This window comes from Phragmites australis, chromosome 13 (genome assembly GCF_958298935.1).
Source record: "Phragmites australis chromosome 13, lpPhrAust1.1, whole genome shotgun sequence".
Lineage (NCBI taxonomy): Eukaryota > Viridiplantae > Streptophyta > Magnoliopsida > Poales > Poaceae > Phragmites > Phragmites australis.
In genome coordinates, this window is record NC_084933.1 from 129128 (window position 1) to 151396 (window position 22269).

The 22269-nt window shown below is 47.6% G+C and overlaps 1 protein-coding gene and 1 pseudogene across 1 annotated transcript; one reads left to right on the forward strand and one right to left on the reverse strand.

The window, feature by feature from the left end:
- The first annotated feature begins 452 nt into the window (after positions 1 to 452).
- Positions 453 to 12874, forward strand: LOC133889770 (transmembrane emp24 domain-containing protein p24beta3-like). The gene is made up of 4 exons (XM_062330243.1): positions 453 to 936; positions 3304 to 3490; positions 3654 to 3761; positions 12468 to 12874. Exons 1-4 carry the CDS (start codon positions 643 to 645, stop codon positions 12698 to 12700), a joined length of 822 nt encoding a protein of 273 aa, XP_062186227.1. The 5' UTR covers positions 453 to 642; the 3' UTR covers positions 12701 to 12874.
- Positions 12875 to 12945: 71 nt separating this feature from the next.
- On the reverse strand, positions 12946 to 13632 carry LOC133889772 (uncharacterized; annotated as a pseudogene).
- Between the last annotated feature and the right edge of the window lie 8637 nt (positions 13633 to 22269).

Consider the following 22269-nt stretch of genomic DNA (forward strand, 5'->3'; position numbering starts at 1 on the left):
TTTTCCCTAGTAACCTAAATTATTCACCGATGTTCTTGTCACACCCTAATTTTCAATTTTCACAAATTTCTAAAAAATTTCAAGATTAGTTTATAGTTTAAATAATTAGAATAGGAAACCCTATTTTCTAAATTCAAATCCTAAATTGAATTAGGCTATAATTGATTGAAGTGCATTCATGCTGAAAATAGGTATTTAGATTGTTATTTTGACCTTTGGAATTTATTTGGATTTATCTGAGTTTTAGTGTATTTTGTTTAGAGCCATTTGGAATTTATTTGAATTTATTTGTGTTATGTTTAATTTCCAAAAGTACTGACATATTTTAAGGGCTCAAAATTTTTTTATTAGCTTCAAAATGTCTCATAGTGTTTTCTGGAATTTTCCTAGGGTATTTAAATTTTGATTCAAAATGCCCTCGCTCGCCCTGGCCTCCCCACGCGCTTTGGCCCAGTTGCCGCCGCAGCCAGCGCCCGAGAGTCGTCCGCCTTCTCGTCGTCCAACCTGGAGAGCTCGGGCAGAACCCCAATCGAGCACGCCGGACGCCGCCGCCCTCGGCTTGCCCTCTTCCGCACGGCAGCTCACCTATAAAACCCAGGGAAGATTCCCCGTGTGCCCCCGTATCGATTTTGCCGAAAGCTGATGCCTCTCCCGTGCCCTAGCGCCACCACGCCCCCCTCCCTCGAGCACGAAACCTTAGCGCCGCCCGGACCGCGACACATGGCTAGGTGGCGGCCGGCGATGCTGCTGGTACTGGCAGTGGCGCTGGTGGCGGCCGCGGGGTGGCGGGCGGACGCTCTGTCGGTGACGGTCACCGACACCACCGAGTGCATCCACGAGTTCGTGCCCTACGAGGGCGACAGCGTGACGGGCAACTTTGTCGTCGTCGACCACGACATCTTCTGGAGCTCCGACCACCCCGGCATCGACCTCATGGTACTCGCCCGATTCATCTTCCTCTCGCCCAACTTCTTCCTGCGCGTTTGATTTGGATGCGAGGATCTGGGTTTGTTGGCGTTTATGGGTTGTTTGGTTAGGGATCTGTGCGCGCGGGTCGTCAAGTTGAATTGGGGATCAGGTGGAATCGCGGCCCCCTTTCGGGATCTGCGGCTTGGGGGGAAATACCTGTGGCGATTTGGCGATCTCGATTAGTAACGTGCATGGTTTTATTTAGTTCTAGTGCCTAACTTAATTAACTGAGGAGTGCTGATTTTTCTTGGAGTCGATTGGTTAGTGCTCTCGTGCAAAGTCCAGACCATTGGAGGAAATTTCGGTGGACTGCGGTGTCCGTTTGGTATCTGTGGCTTGGTATGCGTGTATTGCGAGTGCATTCGACAGATCAATCGGATTCTACTGCCTGACAATGTGGTGTCTCGCTGCTGATTTCATCGAGATTTGCTTCAGAGATTAGTTTGGGTGGAGGAAGGGGCTTGCGATGAAATTTGATGGTAATTTCACTTACCTTCCAACGGAAAAAACTTGTAGGATAAGGGTCATTCTTTTTTAAATGAGGAAAAGGTTCTTCTGGAGTTCCCTTATCTGTTGGAGAGTCTTTAGTTCTCTAGGTCCTGCTTCTGATGCCGTCGTGCTGCAAATAATGCTAATTTATGTTTTGGCAGGTTTATTTTTATGATTTGCTTTTTCACTTGAGCGCACATTGTGTTGATTATTTCACAACTAGTTTTCTGCATTCTTACTTTCTCGTTATAGAGAAGTTGATGAAACTGCTGTACCTTATTTGTTTTGTTGAAGCGCAGCTAAATTATAGGGGGTTGTTAAACTCTCTTCAAGTCTTCATTTAGAAGAAGCAGCTGAACATATTTTTGTGCTAGTACGTTTCACTACTGTGCTTTCTATGCATGGCGATAAGTTTGTTCATCTATGAGTAAAACGGTGGAGTTTTCTTGTTCTTTTTCATATTTCTGGATTTGGGGCTTCCAAGTCAGTATGGCAATTTGATGTTGGTTGTTTGTTGTTCATGTATTTATTTTACTGGAAAAGGTCCTATTTACTTCCCTCTACTTCATGGAAGTCCATATTGAGTTATTGACCCTCTACTACAAAATCGGTTAATTAATTCACTCAACTCTGAAAACCATTGCGACTTTCACCCTAACAGTGGCATAGATGCAGGGACTTGATTCGTTCTGACAGCAATACGATCAGCCATGCCAGCATGCCACATATCACAGTGAGTCAACAAGTTAATTAATTCCCTCAACTTTGGAAATGATTGCGTCGCCCTAATAGTGACATTGATGCCGGGGCTTGATTTGTTCAGACAGTAAGCCAATCAGCCATGCCAGATGCCACATATCACACATCACAGTGAGTCAACAAGTAAAAAAAAAGGAGAGCCCAGTTTGGACTTTTGTGAAAGTATATGTTGTAAATTGGACTTTTTTATTATATATTAGTTGTTCCATGTTATTGTTATCCTTGATGCTCATACTGCAAGCTGGAACCTTGTTTTTACGGGGTGCTATTATGCGTTTCCCAGTGAAAAATCCAAAAAGAAAGAAAATATCTGTGAAAAATCCAAAAAGAAAGAAAATATCTGTGGAAGAAGAACCCAGTATTTTCCTTGTTCTTGGAATACTAGTATGTTGTTTCTAATGGAAGCCCTTCGATTATTAGGCAATGATCCGATGTAGGACAAAGCAAAGTGAATTGGTGTGTCTCAGTTGACGTAATACCAATTCAAGCGAACCGTGTTGTAGCCCGGCGGTGGGGTCGTGTTGATGCGTCCTCGCCACCCGATTTCAAGCCCTCGCAACTCGGGTTGACCCACCTTTCTCCCAATTATCTGTCGAGGGGCTAGTCCCTCAGCCGTCATTTTTTTCTTTATACCGATTCCATTAGATGATTTAGTTTGTTAGTATCCGTACTAGCTTTACAACTATATAATTAACTATACTATGCTCAACAACAATTGCTAGTTATTGGGAAATACCTAAGTTGATCCTACTTTATCTATTACTAGTGCAGTTTGCTTTTTTTTTTTTTGTCTGGATGTGTCATTTCAGTTCTCCCATCTGAATGTTTATTTCTTTCTTAATAGTTAATAATTAGATTTGGTTCAGAAACTTACCTGTTCCCCTCTTTTCATTTAGTTTGTTAATATCCATACTAGAAGCTAATTTAATATTGTTTTGACATGTTATGTTTGCTTATGAACAATTCCATTGTATAGGGTTTGTGGTTAGTACTGAATTATTTATCATGTTTCACTTAACAGTTGATCCATGAAAGATCCATGAACCACCTTTGCTGATGTTCGATAATGTTGTTTCATGAATATAGGTAACTTCACCAGGCGGTAACACTGTATATACGTTGAAGGGAAAATCTGGTGAGAAATTTGAGTTTAAAGCTCCAAGGGGTGGAATGTACAAGTTTTGTTTCCATAATCCATATGGAGCATCTGAAACTGTTTCTTTCTACATTCATGTTGGGCACGTACCTAACGAGCACAATCTGGCAAAAGATGGTTAGTTTACTGGCTGTGTTCCTTAAGCTCAGTATTATTTCAAATTAGTTGGTTTATAAGTATTGAGCACCGATGGATTTGATTGGATTGTGCGATCTTACGTTTATCTATTTAGGGAGATATCTGTTCCCATTCATTTTAACATTTTCGGTTCCAATTGCAGAGCACTTGGACCCTACCAATGTGAAAATTGCGGAGCTGAAAGAAGCATTGGAATCTGTCACTGCTGAGCAAATGTACCTCAAAGCGCGTGAGGCTCGTCACCGACACAGTAAGCTCGATGAACTTTTGCAAATGATTTCTAGAAATTTTGGCAATCTCGTAAGTACTATTTAACTATGACTGGCAATACATAAATTTTGCCGTGAATTACTCCAAACCACATGTGGTGAGCAACTGAGAATAACTCGTTTTTTTTTTGTTTGTGTTCCATTTAGTACTAAATTATGAACTTCTGTTCATGGTAATTATGGAAAGTATAACCCGCGATTACATAGCTTATTCCTTGGATATGGGGAAATTCAAAAGAGCTAACAGACTAGCAAAGTTTTTTTTTCGCGAACGACGCAGGAGAACTACGTGTCATTATATTAAGTAAAGGAATAACTCGGGAGACGAGTTAGGTTACAATGCCGTTCCAACGGCCGGGTTAGTTATAGATGAATCGACGCGCCACAGACTTAGATAACGGCCTAGACCTAGAAGCTCAACCCAACAAGGCTCGCAACTGAGCCACGCCACCTAAACCCCACAGCCGTGCCTCCTCACGAATATCTGCAAGAAGACCAGCGATCGAGGGATTAGTGCCGTCAAAGACGCATCGATTCCGAAGCTTCCAAAGGAACCATGCCACCAGAATCAGTAAGGAGTTAAATCCCTCGCGGACCTCCTTGGAAGCTACCCTCTGCGCACGGTGCCACCATGTTTGAAAGACCTTGTAGTCTGCCGTTGGTGCCAATCTCTCTAGGTGCACATGTTGTAGCACTATGAAGCAAATCTCTCTAGCAAAGACACAATCTGTCAATAGGTGTTGCACCATTTCATCCGCTTGATCACAGAGCGGACAACTCGGTGGGTGTTGCAAGCCACGCCGCGCGAGTCTATCCGCTGTCCAGCATCTATTGAGAGTCGCCAGCCAAACGAAGAATTTGGCTCGCAACGGAGCCCACGTCCTCCAAATTCTCTTGTATGGTTCAAAGGTAATAGCGCTCGTGAAGAAGCAACGGTAAGCCGAGCATGTCGAGAACATGCCGGAGACCACCAGAGTCCAGCAATGTTGATCAGGACTCCTCGCACGCAACTCAGAGCCCTCAACAGCATCCCAAACTTGCAGGAATTGCAAGATTGCCAGCTCGTTCAGGCTTCCACCAATATCCCTAAGCCAAGCCCAGATCTGCAATGCCTCATAAACAGTTCGTTTAGCCACCGCCCTTTTCGCTACAAAAGGAAGCAGGGTCGGCACCAAAACTTTCAATGAACGACCATGCAGCCATCTATCCAACCAAAAGAGAGTCTATTTCCCATCTCCATCCTCAGATATCATGGACACCGCAAACATCGCTTGCACGTTGCTATGCATAGCCAAGCTGAACATCGACCAAGGTCGGTCTGGTTGCGTTTTCTGCAATCAGAGACATCTCATCCGGAGCGACCACCCCAAGATCTCAAGGTTAGGAATACCAATGCCTCCAAGGTCAATCACCCGGCAAACACAAAGCCAGGCAACAGCACAGTGCCCACCGTGAATTTGATGTCTCCCTTTCCAAAGGAATGCCCTCCGCCTCTTATCGATAGCTTTAATCACCCATTTCAGAATGTCCAGAGAAAGAAGCGTGTATATCGGCAGGGCGGTCAACACCGCTCGCACCAGGACGGATCGACCAACGGTGGTCAGCAGCCCGGCCTACCACCCTGGCAGCATGTCATCAAATCTGTCGATGAGTGACTAAAGGTCCATTCTTCGCAACTTGCGAACGGAGAGTGGTAAGCCCAGGTATTTGCATGGAAGATTGGCAACCGGGTATGGCAACTCCGAGCATATGAACTCCAAGTCAGACTCCTGGTAGCGGATAGGAATGATTGAGCTCTTGAGCATGTTTGAGTGCTGCCTTGAAGCTTCGCCAAAAGAGCTGAGAATAGCCTTGGACATAGAGAGATCACAGGCATTTGGATGAAGAAACAAAACGACGTCATCCGCATACAAGGAGAGGTGATGCCCGACTTCCCTCCTCGCCAAAGGCGACAACAAACCTTCCTCTACAGCCTTGAGGAACATAGTGTTTAACAGATCCATCACAAGGATGAAAAGCATCGGCGAGAGCTGGTCGCCTTGTCGGAGGCCGCTGCGATGCACAATGACCTTCCCCGGGCACCCATTCAGGAGGATACGAGTTGAGGAGGACAACAAGAGCAGACACAGGATGTTCATCCAACGAGGGTCGAACCCTAGATGCGAAAGCACCTCCAAAAGAAACAACCATGCGATCGAACCAAAGGCCTTTGTAATGTCCAATTTGAGAAGAATCCAAGGCATCTTTTGATTATGGAAGTACTGCGCCATATGTTGGACTAGGAGGAAGTTGTCATGAATACAATGACCCTTGAAAAACGCACTCTGATTCACCGACACCATAGCCGGCAACCTCGACGCCAGCCAGTTAGCCAAGATTTTAGTAGCGAGCTTCGCGAAGCTATGTACCAAACTAATTGGTCTGAAATCCTGCAGGTGGTCGACGTCCGGAGCTTTGGGGATGAGGACAAGGAGTGCCGAGTTCAGGAGGTGGAGATTTCTACCATCTCCGTCGTGCAGGGCCTGTAACGCCTCCAAGACGTCATCTTTAATAACCAGCCAGCACTCCTTGTAGAAACTACCCGTGAACCCGTCCGGCCCCGGTGCTTTGTCCGGCGACAAGAGTTTTATCGTTTCCCACACCTCGGACTCATGAAATGGCACCTCCAGCTCGACCAAGTCAAAACCAGCAGGATGGAAGGCCTGAAGGCATAGAGTGGATTGTCGAAGATGTGGTGATCCGAACAAATCAGTGAAGAAACCCCACATGGCCTCCTCCTTATCCTACTGAGAAGTCAACACACGATCATCGACCTTGAGAGCGGAAACAAAGTTCTTCCTTTTTCTATATCTGGCATGTAAATGGAAGAAAGACGTGTTGGCATCGCCATCATGAAGCCAGTTGATCCGCGACCGGGAACGCGCGATGGTGCACTATAAGGAGGACGGGGCCAGGTAGTGCCTCTTGATACGACACCTCAGCCAAACTTCCAGAACGGATAAGGGCCGGCCATCTTGCGCCATGTCGAACCGGTGAAGGAGCTCTTGGGCTAAATGGAGTCGCAAGTTGACATTGCCTACTGTCTTCTAACTCAAAGCCTGCAGCCCCCTCGCAAGGCTACTGAGCTTAAGAGCGAGACGATGAAGTGGGCCCACATCGTCCACCGGAGCCGACCAAGACTGGAGCACCGTCTCTTGGAAGCCGTCGAGCTCTGGCCAGAAGCATTCAAAGTGAAAGCGCGCCTTGCCCCTTACGTTGTTTCTCAGCCCCAAATGGAGAGGGCAATGATCGGATACCCCCACCGCGGAGCTCTGTAGCAGGCAATTAGGAAAGAGCTCTTCCCACTCGGCCGTGCAAAACACGTGGTCAAGGCGGACTAAAGTCGGCGAGGAGCGCTCGTTCGACCAGGTGTAACGTCTGCCCAGGAACTCAATTTCATGCAACTCCATATCATCAAGCAAGCGCCTGAAGCGGCCCATCATGACACGATTGACGTTGGAGTTCTTATCAACCGATCGGTATATCAAGTTGAAATCGCCGACCAAAGCCCATGGCCCCGGGCATCCAGAGCGGACATCCCTAATCTCCTGCATGAACTGGAGTTTGTCAGCATCAAGCTGTGGCCCATAGACGCACGTGAGTCACCAAGATCGCCCATCTGCATTTGTGAACTGAGCCGACACCGAGTGGGAATCAATGCGGGAGGAAATGGCCATGCAAACGTTCCCTTTCCACGCCATTAAAATCCCCCCGCGCGACCCATTCGTCAGAAGCACCACCTTGTGGTTGAACTCGGGACCGAGAGTAGATAAAAGGATTGTGGCCGACATACTCACCGTCTTGGTCTCTTGGAAGCAAACAATATCGTGGTTCACCCCGTCCACGACCACACAGACTGCATCGCGTCGCAATGAAGTGTTCAAGCCTCGAACGTTCCATACAAGGATATTTGCTACGTCCATTGAATATACCAACAACCAGACGACCAAAGTCTTACAAGAGCAGCATACAACGCTCAACACACAGACACAAGGAAGTCCGCGGAACGTACTTCCTCGACGTCCGGCACCACCCAACCGAACAAGGCTACGAGAGCGACCAAATGCGCGCGGGAGAGGGGTCTCTGAAAAAGCATCGCGTATTCATCCAACGCATGCTTATCAAGGCACACGCCCTCATCAATGATCCCTAATTTCTTCATGAGGACCGCCTGTGCACGACGTACCACGTTGGCCTGTGGGCCACGGGCGGATCCAGCTAGCCGGGCGCTTCTCCTGGTCGGCCTCGCGGAAGGCATCAGGGGCTGCGGCCGACGCGTTTGCACGGGAGAGGTCTGGAGCAAGGATGAAGTGGGCACAGATACTCGGGCCAGGAAGGCGTTCTCCTCCTCCTGGAAAGGCAACATGAGTGTAGATGGTAGCGGCGACAAGGGAGGGAGCAACGCCGAACCCTTCAACAGCCCAGGCGCAATAGGCGACGTCATAGCCGTAGGCGCGGGTTGCACAGGAGGTGGTGGTGGCGACTCAGATCTAGGGGCCACGCGCGAACGGCGCCTCTGATAAACCAGATGACATGCCTTCGGCTGATAAAAACGTAGCGGGCCAGCACACCCATCCGTGACCGAAGGATCAAGAGTGCACTGAGCTGTGACGCTACAAGGCGAGCAAACCTCGATGTCGACCGTCCCAAGGGAACTAGCGTCCCCGTCCAGCCCAAACCCTGGGAAGGCGGGCCCTCCAAATCCACTCCCGCTGCAGATGGACCAGTCACCAAGTCCCTGAAAGGCAGCAGAGGCAACGGCGAGGAGTTTTGCGTGCACGTGACTCCCACAACATTTGAAGCAACACCAGGCAGGTAGGCGACGCGCAGCTGCGCTCCAAGGACGGCTTTTGAAAAGCTGGTAGGGCATGGCTCTAGCAGGAGACCCGCAGCGGCAGAGCTTGGCAAGGCATCACGCCGCACCATCTTGTGACCCGCCGTGCCAGATTCCCATGCAAGGTCTGCCAGAGCGCTCTCATGGACCATCGGATCCCAACCCCAGGATCAGGGAGCAACAGAGCGGATAACCGTCGATTCCATGGTAGGCGAGATGGTGCGGCACAAGGGCTTAGCGCCTGAAGAGCATTCTAGGAGCATTGGGTCCAGAAACTCCCTGGGTGAGGACCGGTCGACCAGGAATTTAGAGCATGGCGCGTCCACAGACGGCGCCCCAAGCCCCAACCGGCCCGTGAAGCGCGGCACGTGAATCAAGACACAAACTCCCAGAACGGAGTGGGGCCTGCTGCGACCAGGTGAGCGATGCGACAGGGGACCATCTGCCACGCTCCAACAGCGCTGGTGGCGAAGCAGTCGACCGGTGAACGTCCATGGCGGCAGCCACGAATGCACCACCCGCCCCACCAGAACCTGCAAACCCTGTGGCACCAGCGCAGCCATCCTCCGGAGGCTCATGGAACCTTGTTCGCTTAGCCACGGATCGGACCGGCCATGATGCTCGAACCCGGGGTAGTCGTCGCCGTCGCTATCCCAAGTGTCCGGCGGGGTGCCGTCGGAGGAGGAATCTGAAGGCAAGCGCCAATCCTGTATCTCCAATAGGCGGATGGCGACCTTGTAATGAAGGTAGGGTTGTTTGGAATGAAGAATCTCTTCCGGGCGGAGAAAAAAGTCCACGCTCAACATACCCCTCCATCGGCTCAGGAATGATGAGGGACGCCTCCGCCGGAATGAGCTTCGGATAGACGCACCAGGCCACCACAGAGAAACGGCTTAGGTCTTTCATATCAACGGATCCCAGCGTTGGCTGAAGAGCAACGCAGGAGGAGCCCAGGATCCGCTCCACCGTGGAGAGACGCCAAGCATGCGCCGGGATGCCCCTGAGCTCTAGCAAGACACGGAAGAACATGCTTCCGGCGACCGCCGAGGACTGGCGCATGTTAAAACTATAGCTCGTGATTACATAGCTTATTCCTTGGATATGGGGAAATTCAAAAGAGCTAACAGACTAATCTATGTCAACATTTTGTTAATTGGGTTGGAGTATGACTAATCTATGTCACTCGATAATGGCTATCAATTCATTTGGAGTTTGAGCTTACTTTCCTCCAGCAAAGCTCACTGGATAGAACAAGCATCTAGTTTTATCTCACCTTAGCGAGTGAATCAGAGTGTGGTTCAGTTGGGACAGGTGACCGCATAATCTTCCATAGGGAAATATCCAACTTTTTTTTGTTTAATGTGCATATCTCAGTTCTCTTTTTAGTTCAAGGAAAGAATTTGCACAAGTTCCTAACGAGATCTTGAGAGAATCTGAGTAATAAATCCCTGCTTAATTCAGCAAAGGACACTCCCCATTAGCTTCGTATTGCTCTGCAGTTTTCACTTCTTTGCTATCTTCAAATGTTTTTTGTGATGATGGTGATTTTATTCATGACCTACTGAATCCAGCGAATGAGAGCACCAGAAGGCGTGTCATGTTCTACACAATGGCTATCTAGCTAACTTTACATAGTACTATCCTATTTGTCTTATTACGCGGTGTTTGGTAGCCAGCCTTTAATTACTGGTTTCCTCATTTCATACGGTTGTTCCTAATACCAAATTTAGCAATATATTTTGTGCTCTTTCCTACAACATGAAAGCATGAACAAGAAAATGGGAAATTGCAAAATTCTGTACTACTATAGACTTGACATGTATCACGGTAAAATTATGATCCGTTGAAAATAGGATTATCAGTGTTGTCATGTCCAGAATTTATCCAGCTTTTGTGTGCTTGTTGCACTCAATATATTTCAAGTAGTCCTACATACTTTTTAAGTACAAGAGCGTAATATAGTTCATGCACCTGATGTCCTAAGGAATCGGAGAGTATTAGACCCAAAAATTGTATTAAAATCGGAGAGAGCATTACAATTAAGGTGACACTACTAACCACACCTGCACTTGATTAATTTATCTCAAAGAAATTTACTAGTAGCAAAGCAAATATTTTAAGCAGTAATTTACTAGTGAGAGAATTAATTAAAAGAAATGCATATTTGGCATAAACCAAACAACAATACTTCTGTAAAAGCGAATTTAATTGCTATTTAAAAGGATACACACCCTTTAATATTATACCATTATTATTATTTGCAATGTACCAAAAAATTTTGGGCGTAAAAAAATTCATGGAGGAAAGTTTTGTAAAGTTTTCGGTGATTGATATAGTTTGATCTCCCCCAAATGTTTAAGCTTATTTAGGAGAAATGTAAATATACAAAATATATTGACTAAATTCTATGTTCATATTAAATTGGATTCATAAACTAAGCACTATATTCCTGCTGATTACACATGACCTGGCCGGCTGATCTGTCTCGAGCTGTCCCACGAGCACTGATCGTTCCTGCACTGCCAAAACGGCAAGTCCTCTTCAGCTCCTTTTTGTGATTGATTGCTCCTCTCGCACTGATGCATGCAAAAGCCAGCAACCGGCCGCTGGATCTTCGCTGGAAGAACGATGGGCCCTGCTTTTGCTACAACAGCAGAAAGACCAGCATCCACATTTTCATGGGCCTTCCCTAGGCCTATGAACAGACGTAGTCACAATCTCAGACGTTTTTTTCCCCTTTACCTGCTCATCCTAACGATGCTCAGGTGGCCAGATAGATTAAATTAAGTGAAATCTATGAGACGAGTAGGTTCAGTCATTAGTCTAGTAGACAGTTTGTCATCCCCATCTGTGATTCCTTGGTGTGAAGTTGTAAACCCCTTGCACGCTGCACCATAAATCCGTTGCAGTTAGTCAAATTTATCAGATCCTGATCTGAACCTAGCTAGGCTCCTTTCGGAGGGTGGAAGACTGGAGAGATCCTTAAAACGAAGCCCCTTAAAATCTGAATGCATTTGACACAAACGTAGTGAAACAAGCTGCTCTTCCTTAACTTGCTCGTTTGTGTCTCCTGCCGGTAGGAGCTCAGCCTTGCCCTGAGAATGGAATTGCCGGGATGGCCGAGATGTACGTTACATTTTAGAGCAAAAATTTATTATCAGCCCAAAAGTATGCGCACAAACCCATTAGTTATGTCGGATTCTTCCTTAAGCCCGTGAACTTGGTTGCCTAACATCAGGCCCAAAATACCAAACAACAGTTGGACCGAAAAATACGGGAGAGAAAAAATGCGCTTACGGTTCATGAGGCAAGCAGCGACTGTGGTTTTCCCGGGGATGCTGTACTGTACATCACGCGTGCTATCACTGAAATTTCAAATCAAATAATGGAATAGTATAGCCTCAACGCGATCGTTTATAAGATGGTGAGTCTTGCTATATAAAAGCGTTCGAGAGTCTCGCCATATACAAAGGCTACTTTGTTAGTCAATTTTAGGAGTAAGATGTTGGCTTGAGAGAATTGAGTTTAATTCAATTAATGGGATTAATTCAATAGAATTAGAACTTTATTCACATCAATTCCAATTTGAAATATTTTCTTTGGGTGTCACTTGGAATTGAAATTCTCTCTATTTTTGAAACAACAGCACAATTGCACGGTTGGAATTTTTTAGCAAAATACCGCATCTATTAGTAATATGGTATCATCTCAAAAAAGATGCAGAGAGCCAGTAGGCACGAAACAAATCTGCATTTGGATCTCTGGCCTTGTTAGTTGTTCCTCACCGTGAACCTTGTCTCACCTGTAATCTCAGGTAGCAATCTGGTTGTTGAGGAGGAAGCCATGAAGAAGAGGTTCGAGGAGTGGATGGCCGAGTATCATCGCACATACAAGGACGAAGAGGAGAAGGTGCAGCGCTACGAGCTATTCAAGGACTGTGCCAAAATAGTTGACAAGTTGAACGCGTTGCCGGATAGAGTGACCTACAAAACAAACGACTTCTGCGACCGTTCCTCGGAAGAGATGCGCTGTTACACAGGGGGCTAGGCCACTGTGATCGATGCCATCGGTGATGGCAAGGAAGTGACTCTTATGGCAGGATAAAAAGGGCACTTGTTGTAGTTTAATTAATACTCCTTATATATTTGCTTTGATTAGAATTCGCTATAATGGCAGAACCTTATTTACGCAAGACAATAGAAGATAAAAGATAACTGCAAACTGAAGCGCTCTAAATCATATTTTAGGCCTCCTTTGGAACGCAGGAATTTCACAGGAATCCTGCAGGAATTTCACAGGAAACAGTTCAATTTCGCAGGAAAAATGCAGGATTCGGGAATTTTTCCCGTGTTCCAAACCTCAAAGGAATGGACTTTGAATTTCAAGTTGATCCCTTCTTCTGTACATCCTAGGGCATATGCCTGCACTCCAGCACTAACGAACCCCTGGTAACATTGAAAGGCGGTATATTAATTACAGAAAGGAATTATGTCAAGAAGAGTTATCAATAATCTCAATGAAAACTAATACTTTTAGGTTATCGCCACCTCCTCGATCAATAACATTCTTATACCGCTTGAAAACGCTGACTGCTATATTATGCGATGAGCGGAATTCCTCATCTGATGAAGCGTTAACATGAAATCGGTGCTGCATGCAACAGAATGCTTCAGATATAAGCAAACAGTGATCAAGATTCATCAATTGGGAGTTCTTCGGAACAAAACATACCTTACCAGCCAGTGCCTTGTAGTTCTCTCGTTTAAGCTTCTATACAGATAATGGCTCGCTTTGGTAAAGCTAAGCTTTAACCTAGGAACAATGTGCGGCTTCTATACATGATGACCTTCCCCTGAATTATAAACCGCACTACAACCTAATAAGATGTTAAGCGGACCGTTGGCATTCTTTGGGAATGATTTCGATTGTTGGTAAGCACCAGGCCTCAAGAACAAGACAGCTCCATGTAGCGTCGCCATGGCTGGATGCTCACCAGGCTGCAGCAAGCTGCTCACACATTTCTCCAACAATAGGAGAGGGTTTCAGAACCTGCGCGTGCAACTCAATCTACAACAGAGAATGCTTCAATCAGCCACAGACAAGGACTAAGGGCACCACAGTTTTTGTTTCCTAGTAAGAGGAGTTGCGATCGGAAGCTTGCCGAATCCACATGAAGACGAGAAGAGAGGGATGCAGAGATTATGGAAATATAAATACGTGGAGGGGTGAGGGGGTTAAAAAACAGCTAGGGAAATCTGAAGAGAAGGAAGGAAAATTTCAATAAAAAACGACTGGCGAGGCGAGCGGCGACGTGGGACCAAAGTTTACAAAACAGTTTGGGGGCACGAAAACTGAGATCAGACGGTAACCGGAAAATCGTGATTATCGCGATAACCGCTCGAAATTCAGCGAGAATTCGTTCAAAATTCACTCTGTCAAATTTGAAATTCGGCGAGATTTCGGACCGAATCGACCGAACGGTAACCGCTCGTTTGCTACGGTTACCGAACGCATTTGTCGATTTATCGAGCGTATTTTCCGCTCGAATTTGCCGGTAACCGTTCGGTTTTAGCAATTTATCGAGCGGTTTTCTTGAATTTCATTGAAATTCAAAAAAAAGCCTCAACATTGTAAAATTAATAACTAATTCATCTGAGCTTCAAATCAAGTGAAACAAATTTTGTTATTTCATTGTAACATGATCTACATGATAAAAGTATTTATACTCATAGAAAAAGTTGACTATTTTCTGTGACAAAATGTATTTTCTAAACCAAGTTAGATGCATAGTTTACTCTTTGCTAATCCAAAAATCGACCTTTGGCCTCCGTCTGAAGGACCGCCAGGACCTTCGCCTGCGCTTCCTAAAACACCACTGCAGTATTCATCAGTGTACAGCCACCAGTGGACTTCGACTCGTCATTCGAAGGGGTACGGGAGATGTTGGGACTGAAATCCCAGACAAGGTTGGCCTTCGGATACAGGGATATCGAAGGGCCCTCAGAGTGACACGTGTTAGAGGTAGAACAGTCTTTCGATGCCCTTTCCAGGTACAGTGTGGTCCTATTTATAGCCCGTACCTGGCCACCACGGGTGCGGTTTACAAATCCTACCCCCTCACCTGCTACATTCTTGGAATATCTGGGGGCATTATGGTACAAATGAGTATAATTACATAATTACAGCCCTACCCCGGACGACCGAAAACGGGCCCACTGTCCCGCAGCGATTCCTGCCTCCGAAGATATATCGAAGCCTTCTCCGCTCGGATGTCCGTCAGATAGCCTTCGTCCCTTGAGCGAAGGTCGGCTCGCATCTTCGCCCGCCGTGATCGCTCCGGACCGCCGGTCTGGATTTCGCCCGTCGGCCGAAGGTCGCCCTCGTCTTCGCCGGTACGGGAAATCGAAGGTGTGGGAGCGCCTACACCCTTCGACCGACGACGCTCTGCGATCTTCGCCGCTTGCAGATGAAGTCCCTAAAACAAAGCCACAACGGCGAGCATGCAGTATTTCCAGTAGACTTCATGGTACCCTCCGTAGAGGGGGGCGGGAGATCATCCCCAACAGTAGCCCCCTACTGGTAAGGTTTATCTTCGATAGGCCGAACCTGTAGTCTGCAAGATGTCTCAACGTTGTCCTCTTCGGCCTGTCGAAGTCTACTGGAGCAAATGCATGTCGTTGAAGATTATTATTATTATTATATATATATATATATATATATATATATATATATTAGATTACCAGACGACTCCTTGGTAACTACCGAAAGGTTCCTTAGTAAATGCCTGCATTTAATGCTCTTGATGTATACCGAAGCATGGTTTTTCCCGCCGGTTCAATTTTCGATGCGGGCAGTTCTAACCGCCACCGCCCTACACTATAAATATCACGTCGCTGTCAATATATTTTACCGCGCCTTTTCTGAAGCCGTCGCTCTCATACAAAGCCTCCTTAGTTTTCTCGAGCCTTTTGGAGGAAGCCCCAGTTTTTTGCTCTTCGCGCAGTTTGTTGTTCGAGTTAGCCTCTTTGAACCAGATGGCGCTGAAGCTCCGATCTTCTCGCCCAAAGACGTACTGGATCGGGCAGTCCAAGGTGGATAGCGAAGTGCTGGCCGGCCTTGTGAAGGAAGGGTTAATTAGTGATGTTTCGAAGGTCCGGCTTCCCGGTCGACAGGAGACACTGGAGCCTGTCGATGATGAAGCGGTTGTGTTTGTCCATTACTTCCGAGCGGGCCTTCGCCTACCATGCGATGACATGGTCATTAAAGTACTAAAATTATTTGAAGTCTATATCCACCAACTGACACCCAATGCAATAGTGAGGATGGGGCTCTTTGCCTAGGCCGCTCGTTCGAAAGGTGTGAAGGCATCCGCTAGGGCCTTCGCCGCCGCACACCCACTTCATCATCAATCCAAACCAGTTTTCGCTCACGGAGTTCAAAGCGAGGCTCACTACGGCTGCTTGAATTTCGCGTACCGCGTTGGGCTAACTACGCCCGTCGTCGTGTACAAGAATAAATGGCCCAGTGACTGAACTCAGTGGTGGTTCTACCACAAGGTGGACACCGAAGAGTTTCCCGTATCGAAATGCGAAGAGGTCAAGGGAAATCGCGCGCCAGACGTGCGATTGAAATCTTCGCAACAGACAGCCCTCGAGGCCTTCGCCAAGTGCGCAAAATATCTTTCTACTCGTGACTTGGTGGAGGAGTTCATAGCTGCTGGGGTTTGGCCCCTCAGCCGGGATTGGACTATCCCGAAATTTGGGGAAAAAGGGCCCGAGGGGCTTTGCCGGCCTCACCCTCCTGTGCACGGCTTCGCAAGTACCCGTTTGCCCGTAGAGCATTCATATATATTTTATGTCTTCGGCCTTATTTGCTTAATGGTTCTGATATTTTCTAGATTTGTCGATGGCCGAAGTGGAGCCCAGAGCTGTGATGCTTGTCGGTAAGTTTACACCGGGTGAAGCACAGTTGTGCGCCGAACAAGGCCTCATTCAAAGACTGAATCGAGTCTTTGAATACCGAGGCCTATCCTATCTTGAAAGGCTGAAGGTCTCCACCGTGCTGCAGGGTGGTAGGGAAGGGTCTCCGGTAGCGGATGCAGGCGAAGAGGCCGCCGGTGGTTCTTCAACGAAAAGGAAACATCCTAAGTAATCGTCGAAGGGAGGTCAGACAAAGAAGGCTCTCGCCCTCCGGAAGAGGCCACGCGAAGCTGCCCCCGAAGTTGCCCATGCAGAAACGTCTCCGGCGCATCGCGTGATGTGCCCAGGTGGGAAACTCCCGAAGGCACCCAGGAGGGCCGGGCTTCGAAGTCTTTGTTCTGCTCACACGTGGACCTTCCAACGCTAATCCTGAGCGATGACGAGGAGGTGACAGAGACGGGAACCGTCACTGAGGCTACCACTCAGGAACCCGAAGCTGAGGGTACCGATAATGTTGAAGTGGTAGCATGCTCTTCGCCCTCTAGTTCGTCTTATGGGACTGAGGCATCGACACCGAGTGCATCTCTCCACGGCGGAAAGGGATTGATGGGCCTCGGCGTGCTGCTTGACGCGAAGGCCATAGCGCCTGAGGCGTTCAGACCTGCCTCTTTCGAACCAAGCACCAGGGACGTTGATGATGCAAAGAAGATTTTTAGCACCTTCGTCCTCCCCGAGATAGAAATCCTGCTCGGCCAGAAACCCGCCAACGAGCTCCTCGACACTTCCGACGTGGCCATTGCGAAGGTATACCGGTATTTTCTGATATTATTGTACTTAGTATTTTGCTCACATGTTTGCGACATTCCAATCTTTGCTTTTATCGCGGGCTCAATGCAAGCAAGCTGAGAAATCCGAAGCCCGGGCTCCGAGCACACACGCACAAATTGATATGTTGCAAAAGCGCGCCAAAAAAGCCGAAGGCCAGAAGCGCGAGTTATCGCATCGAGCGAGGGATGCTGAATCTCGCCTGGAACAGCTTGTAAAGGAACTCAGCACCCTTCGCTCAAAGAAGCAAATTGCTGAAGACGAAGTGAACTGCTTGCGCCAAAACCTGCAGTCTTCCGAGACGCAAGTGTGCGACCTGCAGGCACTTTGTGCGTCAGAGAAAACTAAGGCGCAGCAGCTGCAAGCCGAATTGAGCGAGGTGAAGGCTTTTTTCGAGGATGCTCTTAACGTGATTGGGGAGCTCGAGCTGAAGGCAGTTGCCGCATGCGAAGCCATCAGCCATACCTTCGAAGGTATTGGTGCCTCGGTGACTCCCCCAACAATTGATCTTGTTGGGCTGGGAGGACTTATAGGTTGGATCAATGAAACCAGTGGAAGCCTTCAGCCTGCTGCTCAACTTTACGACGACTTCTGCGCGATGGTCGCTGCCCGAAGTCTCGTGCAATCGATTGAGATGACGGGCTGCGACCATCATACTGCTCTTCAGAAACCTACCTTCCAGTATCCGGTGGACTTGTCGACTTCGGCCATTATAAGGGCATCGAAGAGCACCGCTCGATCATTTACCACCAACTACTAGTGCAAACATGGTCACGAGCTCGCTCTTCGAGAGGCGGAGATGAACCAGCAGAGGGCACGATGCTTTACATTACTTATTCTCTTATCTGGTCGTAGCACATAAATATATATATTTTTGTAATGAAATCTCTTTTTGCAGGCCAAGGCAAGGGATGATCCCTCGTCTAAAGCAACAACTGCGACGGCCAAAGATAATGGAAAGGTGGGATGATTCAGCGGGAAGCGTCGTTTTGTTTTTAGTTTCGCTTTTGTGATCTGGCAATGTAATGCACATTGGTGACGTAATATATTTTACATTTGTTTCGAAGTGTTTTTGACTTGTTGCGCTCCCTGCGCAGGTCATTCGTTCGGACACTACGCAAGTAGCCAAAGAGGTTGTCCCCCTGACCATGATGAGGGACAATTTTTATGTGTCTTGGTCTTGCTAGGAATCTTTTCACCGCCGTCATGCCGATGTCGAGCTGGAGCAGTATTGGCATGCGAAGTGTAGAGCGTATGATCCTATGAATGCTAGGATGAAAACGTTTTGGAAATCCCTTAGCCCTTCGACGCTAGCTAATCGCCCAGCTGAGCGCAACCTGCGTCGTACTGTGAGGGGAGACATCGAAGGTCCATCTATGCTCCTTGAGCCGAAGGTTGAGCCTCAAGACGACGAGCCCCTCCTGCACCAGCCGCAACTTTTCTATCACCATGGCCCTTCTTCGCAAGTAATAGAACAAGACGGCGGCGAAGATGGTCTTCGAGCATCTCCATTGTATTCGACTCATGTTGGGGCCCCATTGGCCCCAACCATGCATTTTCACGTGAGCGAAGGCATTGCTTTTCAGTTTGCTTTCAGTCGGTGGTATAAGGATTTTGTTGATCCTGATATTGATCGCTCTACGGAATAAATTTTGTATTTACATTACCCCTTGTTTTCTTTTGTTGCACTTCGGCGGCACCACGCTCGAAGCAGCAATTGCGATTTGAGACGTTTCCAGGTCTTAGGGGGGCACTTCGGGCACGACGTACTGAACAACGCCGTCCCCCCGATTCTTTGCCACAGGTACCTGCGATTGCACAGGAATTGTTTTTTAAACGCCGTCCCCCCCCCCCCCCAATTTTTGGTCGCAGGTAACTTCGGCTGATAGAGATTTATGTTGTTGATCGGACGCTTTTGCGTTAGTCATTTGTTTTACTTTTCTCTTTTTATTTGCGTCGCCTTTTCTTAGGTTGGACGACTCTTCGACTTATCTTCCGAAGGTTTATTTTTCCTTCGGTGCGGGGGCAGGCACTCTTAGCCCCCGACTTCTACTCGAAGTGCGCCGCCTTTTCTTAGGTCGGATGACACTTCGCCTTTTTTTCCGAAGATTTGTTTTTCCTTCGGTGCGGGGGCAGCCACTCTTATCCCTTGACTTCTGCTCGAAATGCGCCGCCTTTTCGTAGGTTGGACGACACTTCGGTTTTTCTTCCGAAGGTTTGTTTTTCCTTCGGTGCGGGGTAGGCATTCTTAGCCCCTGACTTCTACTCGAAATGCGCCGCCTTTTCGTAGGTCGGACGACACTTCAGCTTTTCTTCCGAAGGTTTGTTTTTCCTTCGGTGTGGGGGCAGGCACTCTTAGCCCCCGACTTCTGCTCGAAATGCGCCGCCTTTTCGTAGGTCGGACGACACTTCCGCTTTTCTTCCGAAGGTTTGTTTTTCCTTCGGTGCGGGGGCAGGCACTCTTAGAACCCGGATGTTTTTTGTACCCCCGTTTTTTTAGAGGTCGAAAGTGTACGTCTTTTTTCGTTGACTCTTCGCACCTCATTTCGTGCCGCCCACGTGCGGCCCTCCAGTCGTCGATTGGTGCGCCAATCCACCCTTAGGTTGGCGTACTTCGACGATAAACTACTAGTACTCGAAACAAGCAGTATTTTCTGGGGGTACTACTAATCAATATTTACATGTGTTCCTGCCTCATTAAAAACCTCACCCCCTAACGAAGGGGTCCCCCTGTGAGGAAAATAGTGCAGTTCCCTTACAATTTGATTACACGAAAAGATTGCATAAAGAAAAATTACATAGAAGTCTTCGTCTTGGCCGCCGAATTTTAGGCGTAGAACTTGCGGAGATTGTCTGCATTCCAGGTGTGTGGAAGCTCCTCACCTTCCATGTTAGCTAGATGATATGAGCCGGGTCTTAACGACCTTTTGACTAAGAAAGGACCATCCCATTTACTCTGAAGTTTTCCCACCGATTTTGTTGTACCGAATCTTTGCAGCACCAGATCTCCGGGGGCGTAGGTTTTTTCGGATATATTCCTATCTCTCCATTTTCTTGTCTCCTGTTGATACCTGGCCAGATTTTCGGCAGCTTGCAATCTCACTTCCTCGAGGGCATCCTTCAATGATGACTCTTCACCTTGCTCTGGTTCGTTTCCGACCCTAAATGATTTGGTTTTGCATTCCTCTAGGGTCATGGCCTCTTCGCTGAAGACGAGGCGAAATGGCGTGAATCCGGTCAGTCTTGCAACCGTTGTTCTTAATGACCATAGTACCTTGGGCAATTCTTTGACCCATTTCCCTTTTGGCAATCCCTGCAGACGCTTTGCGACACCAGCGAAGACGATGCCGTTCGCTCTCTCAACTGCCCCATTAGATTGTGGATGGTATACGGATGCGAAAATTACTTTTATCCCCAGGCTATTGCAAAAATCTCTAAAACCGGCACTATCGAATTGAGTGCCATTGTCTACTGTCACTTCGCTCGGGACTCTGAAGCGGCATACGATATTCTGCCATAGGAATTTTTGTATATTTCTTGATGTTATGCTTACGAGTGGCATTGCCTCCACCCGTTTGGAGAAGTATTCTACCGCAACTACAGCATATCGCAAATTTCCCGGAGCAGGTGGCAGCTGACCAACAATGTCGATTCCCCGCCACCTTAGTGGCCAAATCGGCGGAATGAGCTGTGTCTTCGTCATGGGTCTGTTTGACCCCTTCGCCCAGAACTGACACTGCTAACAACTTCGGACCATTTGATCCGCATCATTCACTACCGTCGGCCAATAGAAGCCCTGCCTATATGCTTTTCTGACTAGAGCTCTTGTGCCCACATGAGAACCACACAACCCGCTGTGAATTTCTTTTAGCGGGTTCTGTCCTTCTGAGATATGCATCGCAAGTATAGTGCACAGACTCCGGCCTTGTACAAATTATTTCCCATAACTTTATAGTTTCTAGCTCTCTGGGCCATACGCTTTTCCCCGACATGATCCTCGATGTTGCTCTGACCACGAAGATAAGCCAATATTGGATAGCGCTAGTCTTCGCTTTCGATCATCGCAACAAGACGTCTTTGCTTCAAAGTGTCTTCAGCGGCTGGTTCACTCAGCTTCTGATAGAAAACGTCTGAAAGCATAGGAAGGTTCTGTGAAGCCGCTTTTGCTAGCTCATCTGCTTTGAAGTTATCATTTCTTGATATACTCTTGACTGTGAATCCCAGGAAGTATTTTTCCATTCTTCCCACCGCTGCTCTGTACTTAACCAGCTCTGGTTCTTTTGCCGGGAATGTCTTGTCAATTTGACTTGCTATGACCTTTGAGTCTATTTTAACCAGCACTCTCCGGGCGCCCAAAGCCTTTGCCTTGCGAAATACCAGGAGGACCGCTTCGTACTCCGCCATATTGTTTGTAGAACGGAACTCTAATCTGGCGGCATATCTGAGCTTTGTCCCCGAAGGTGAGAATAATATCGCCAAAACTCCTGCTCCTGTAGCTCCCCAAGCTCCGTCGCAATATGCGATCCAGACAGGTTCTAACGGTTCATCATCCGGGGCTTCGGTTAGGGGAGTTCATTCCGCCACGAGTCTGCCAATGCTTGCGATTTCAATGATGTTCTTGCCATAAAAACAATCATGAATGGAGCGACCTCTGTGGCCCACTTCGCTATTCTTCCAATGGCTTCTTTGTTTTCAAACATGTCGCGAAGAGGCAAGGAAGTTGGTACTGTAATCTTGTGAGATGTGAAGTAATGGCGAAGCTTGCGGGATGCCATCACTAGTGCATATGCTACCTTTTCCAATTCTGTGTACGTCTTTTTTGGGCCTGCTAGAGCTTCTGATACATAATATATTGGGACTTGGCACAATTTG

Bases quoted from the DNA above. Each gene is read 5' to 3' on its own strand.
- LOC133889770 (XM_062330243.1), top strand. From the start codon at position 643: ATGCCTCTCCCGTGCCCTAGCGCCACCACGCCCCCCTCCCTCGAGCAC. The intron at 3,491-3,653 runs GTTAGTTTACTG...TTCCAATTGCAG, and splicing joins GCACAATCTGGCAAAAGATG to AGCACTTGGACCCTACCAAT. The intron at 3,762-12,467 runs GTAAGCTCGATG...CTGTAATCTCAG, and splicing joins TGAGGCTCGTCACCGACACA to GTAGCAATCTGGTTGTTGAG.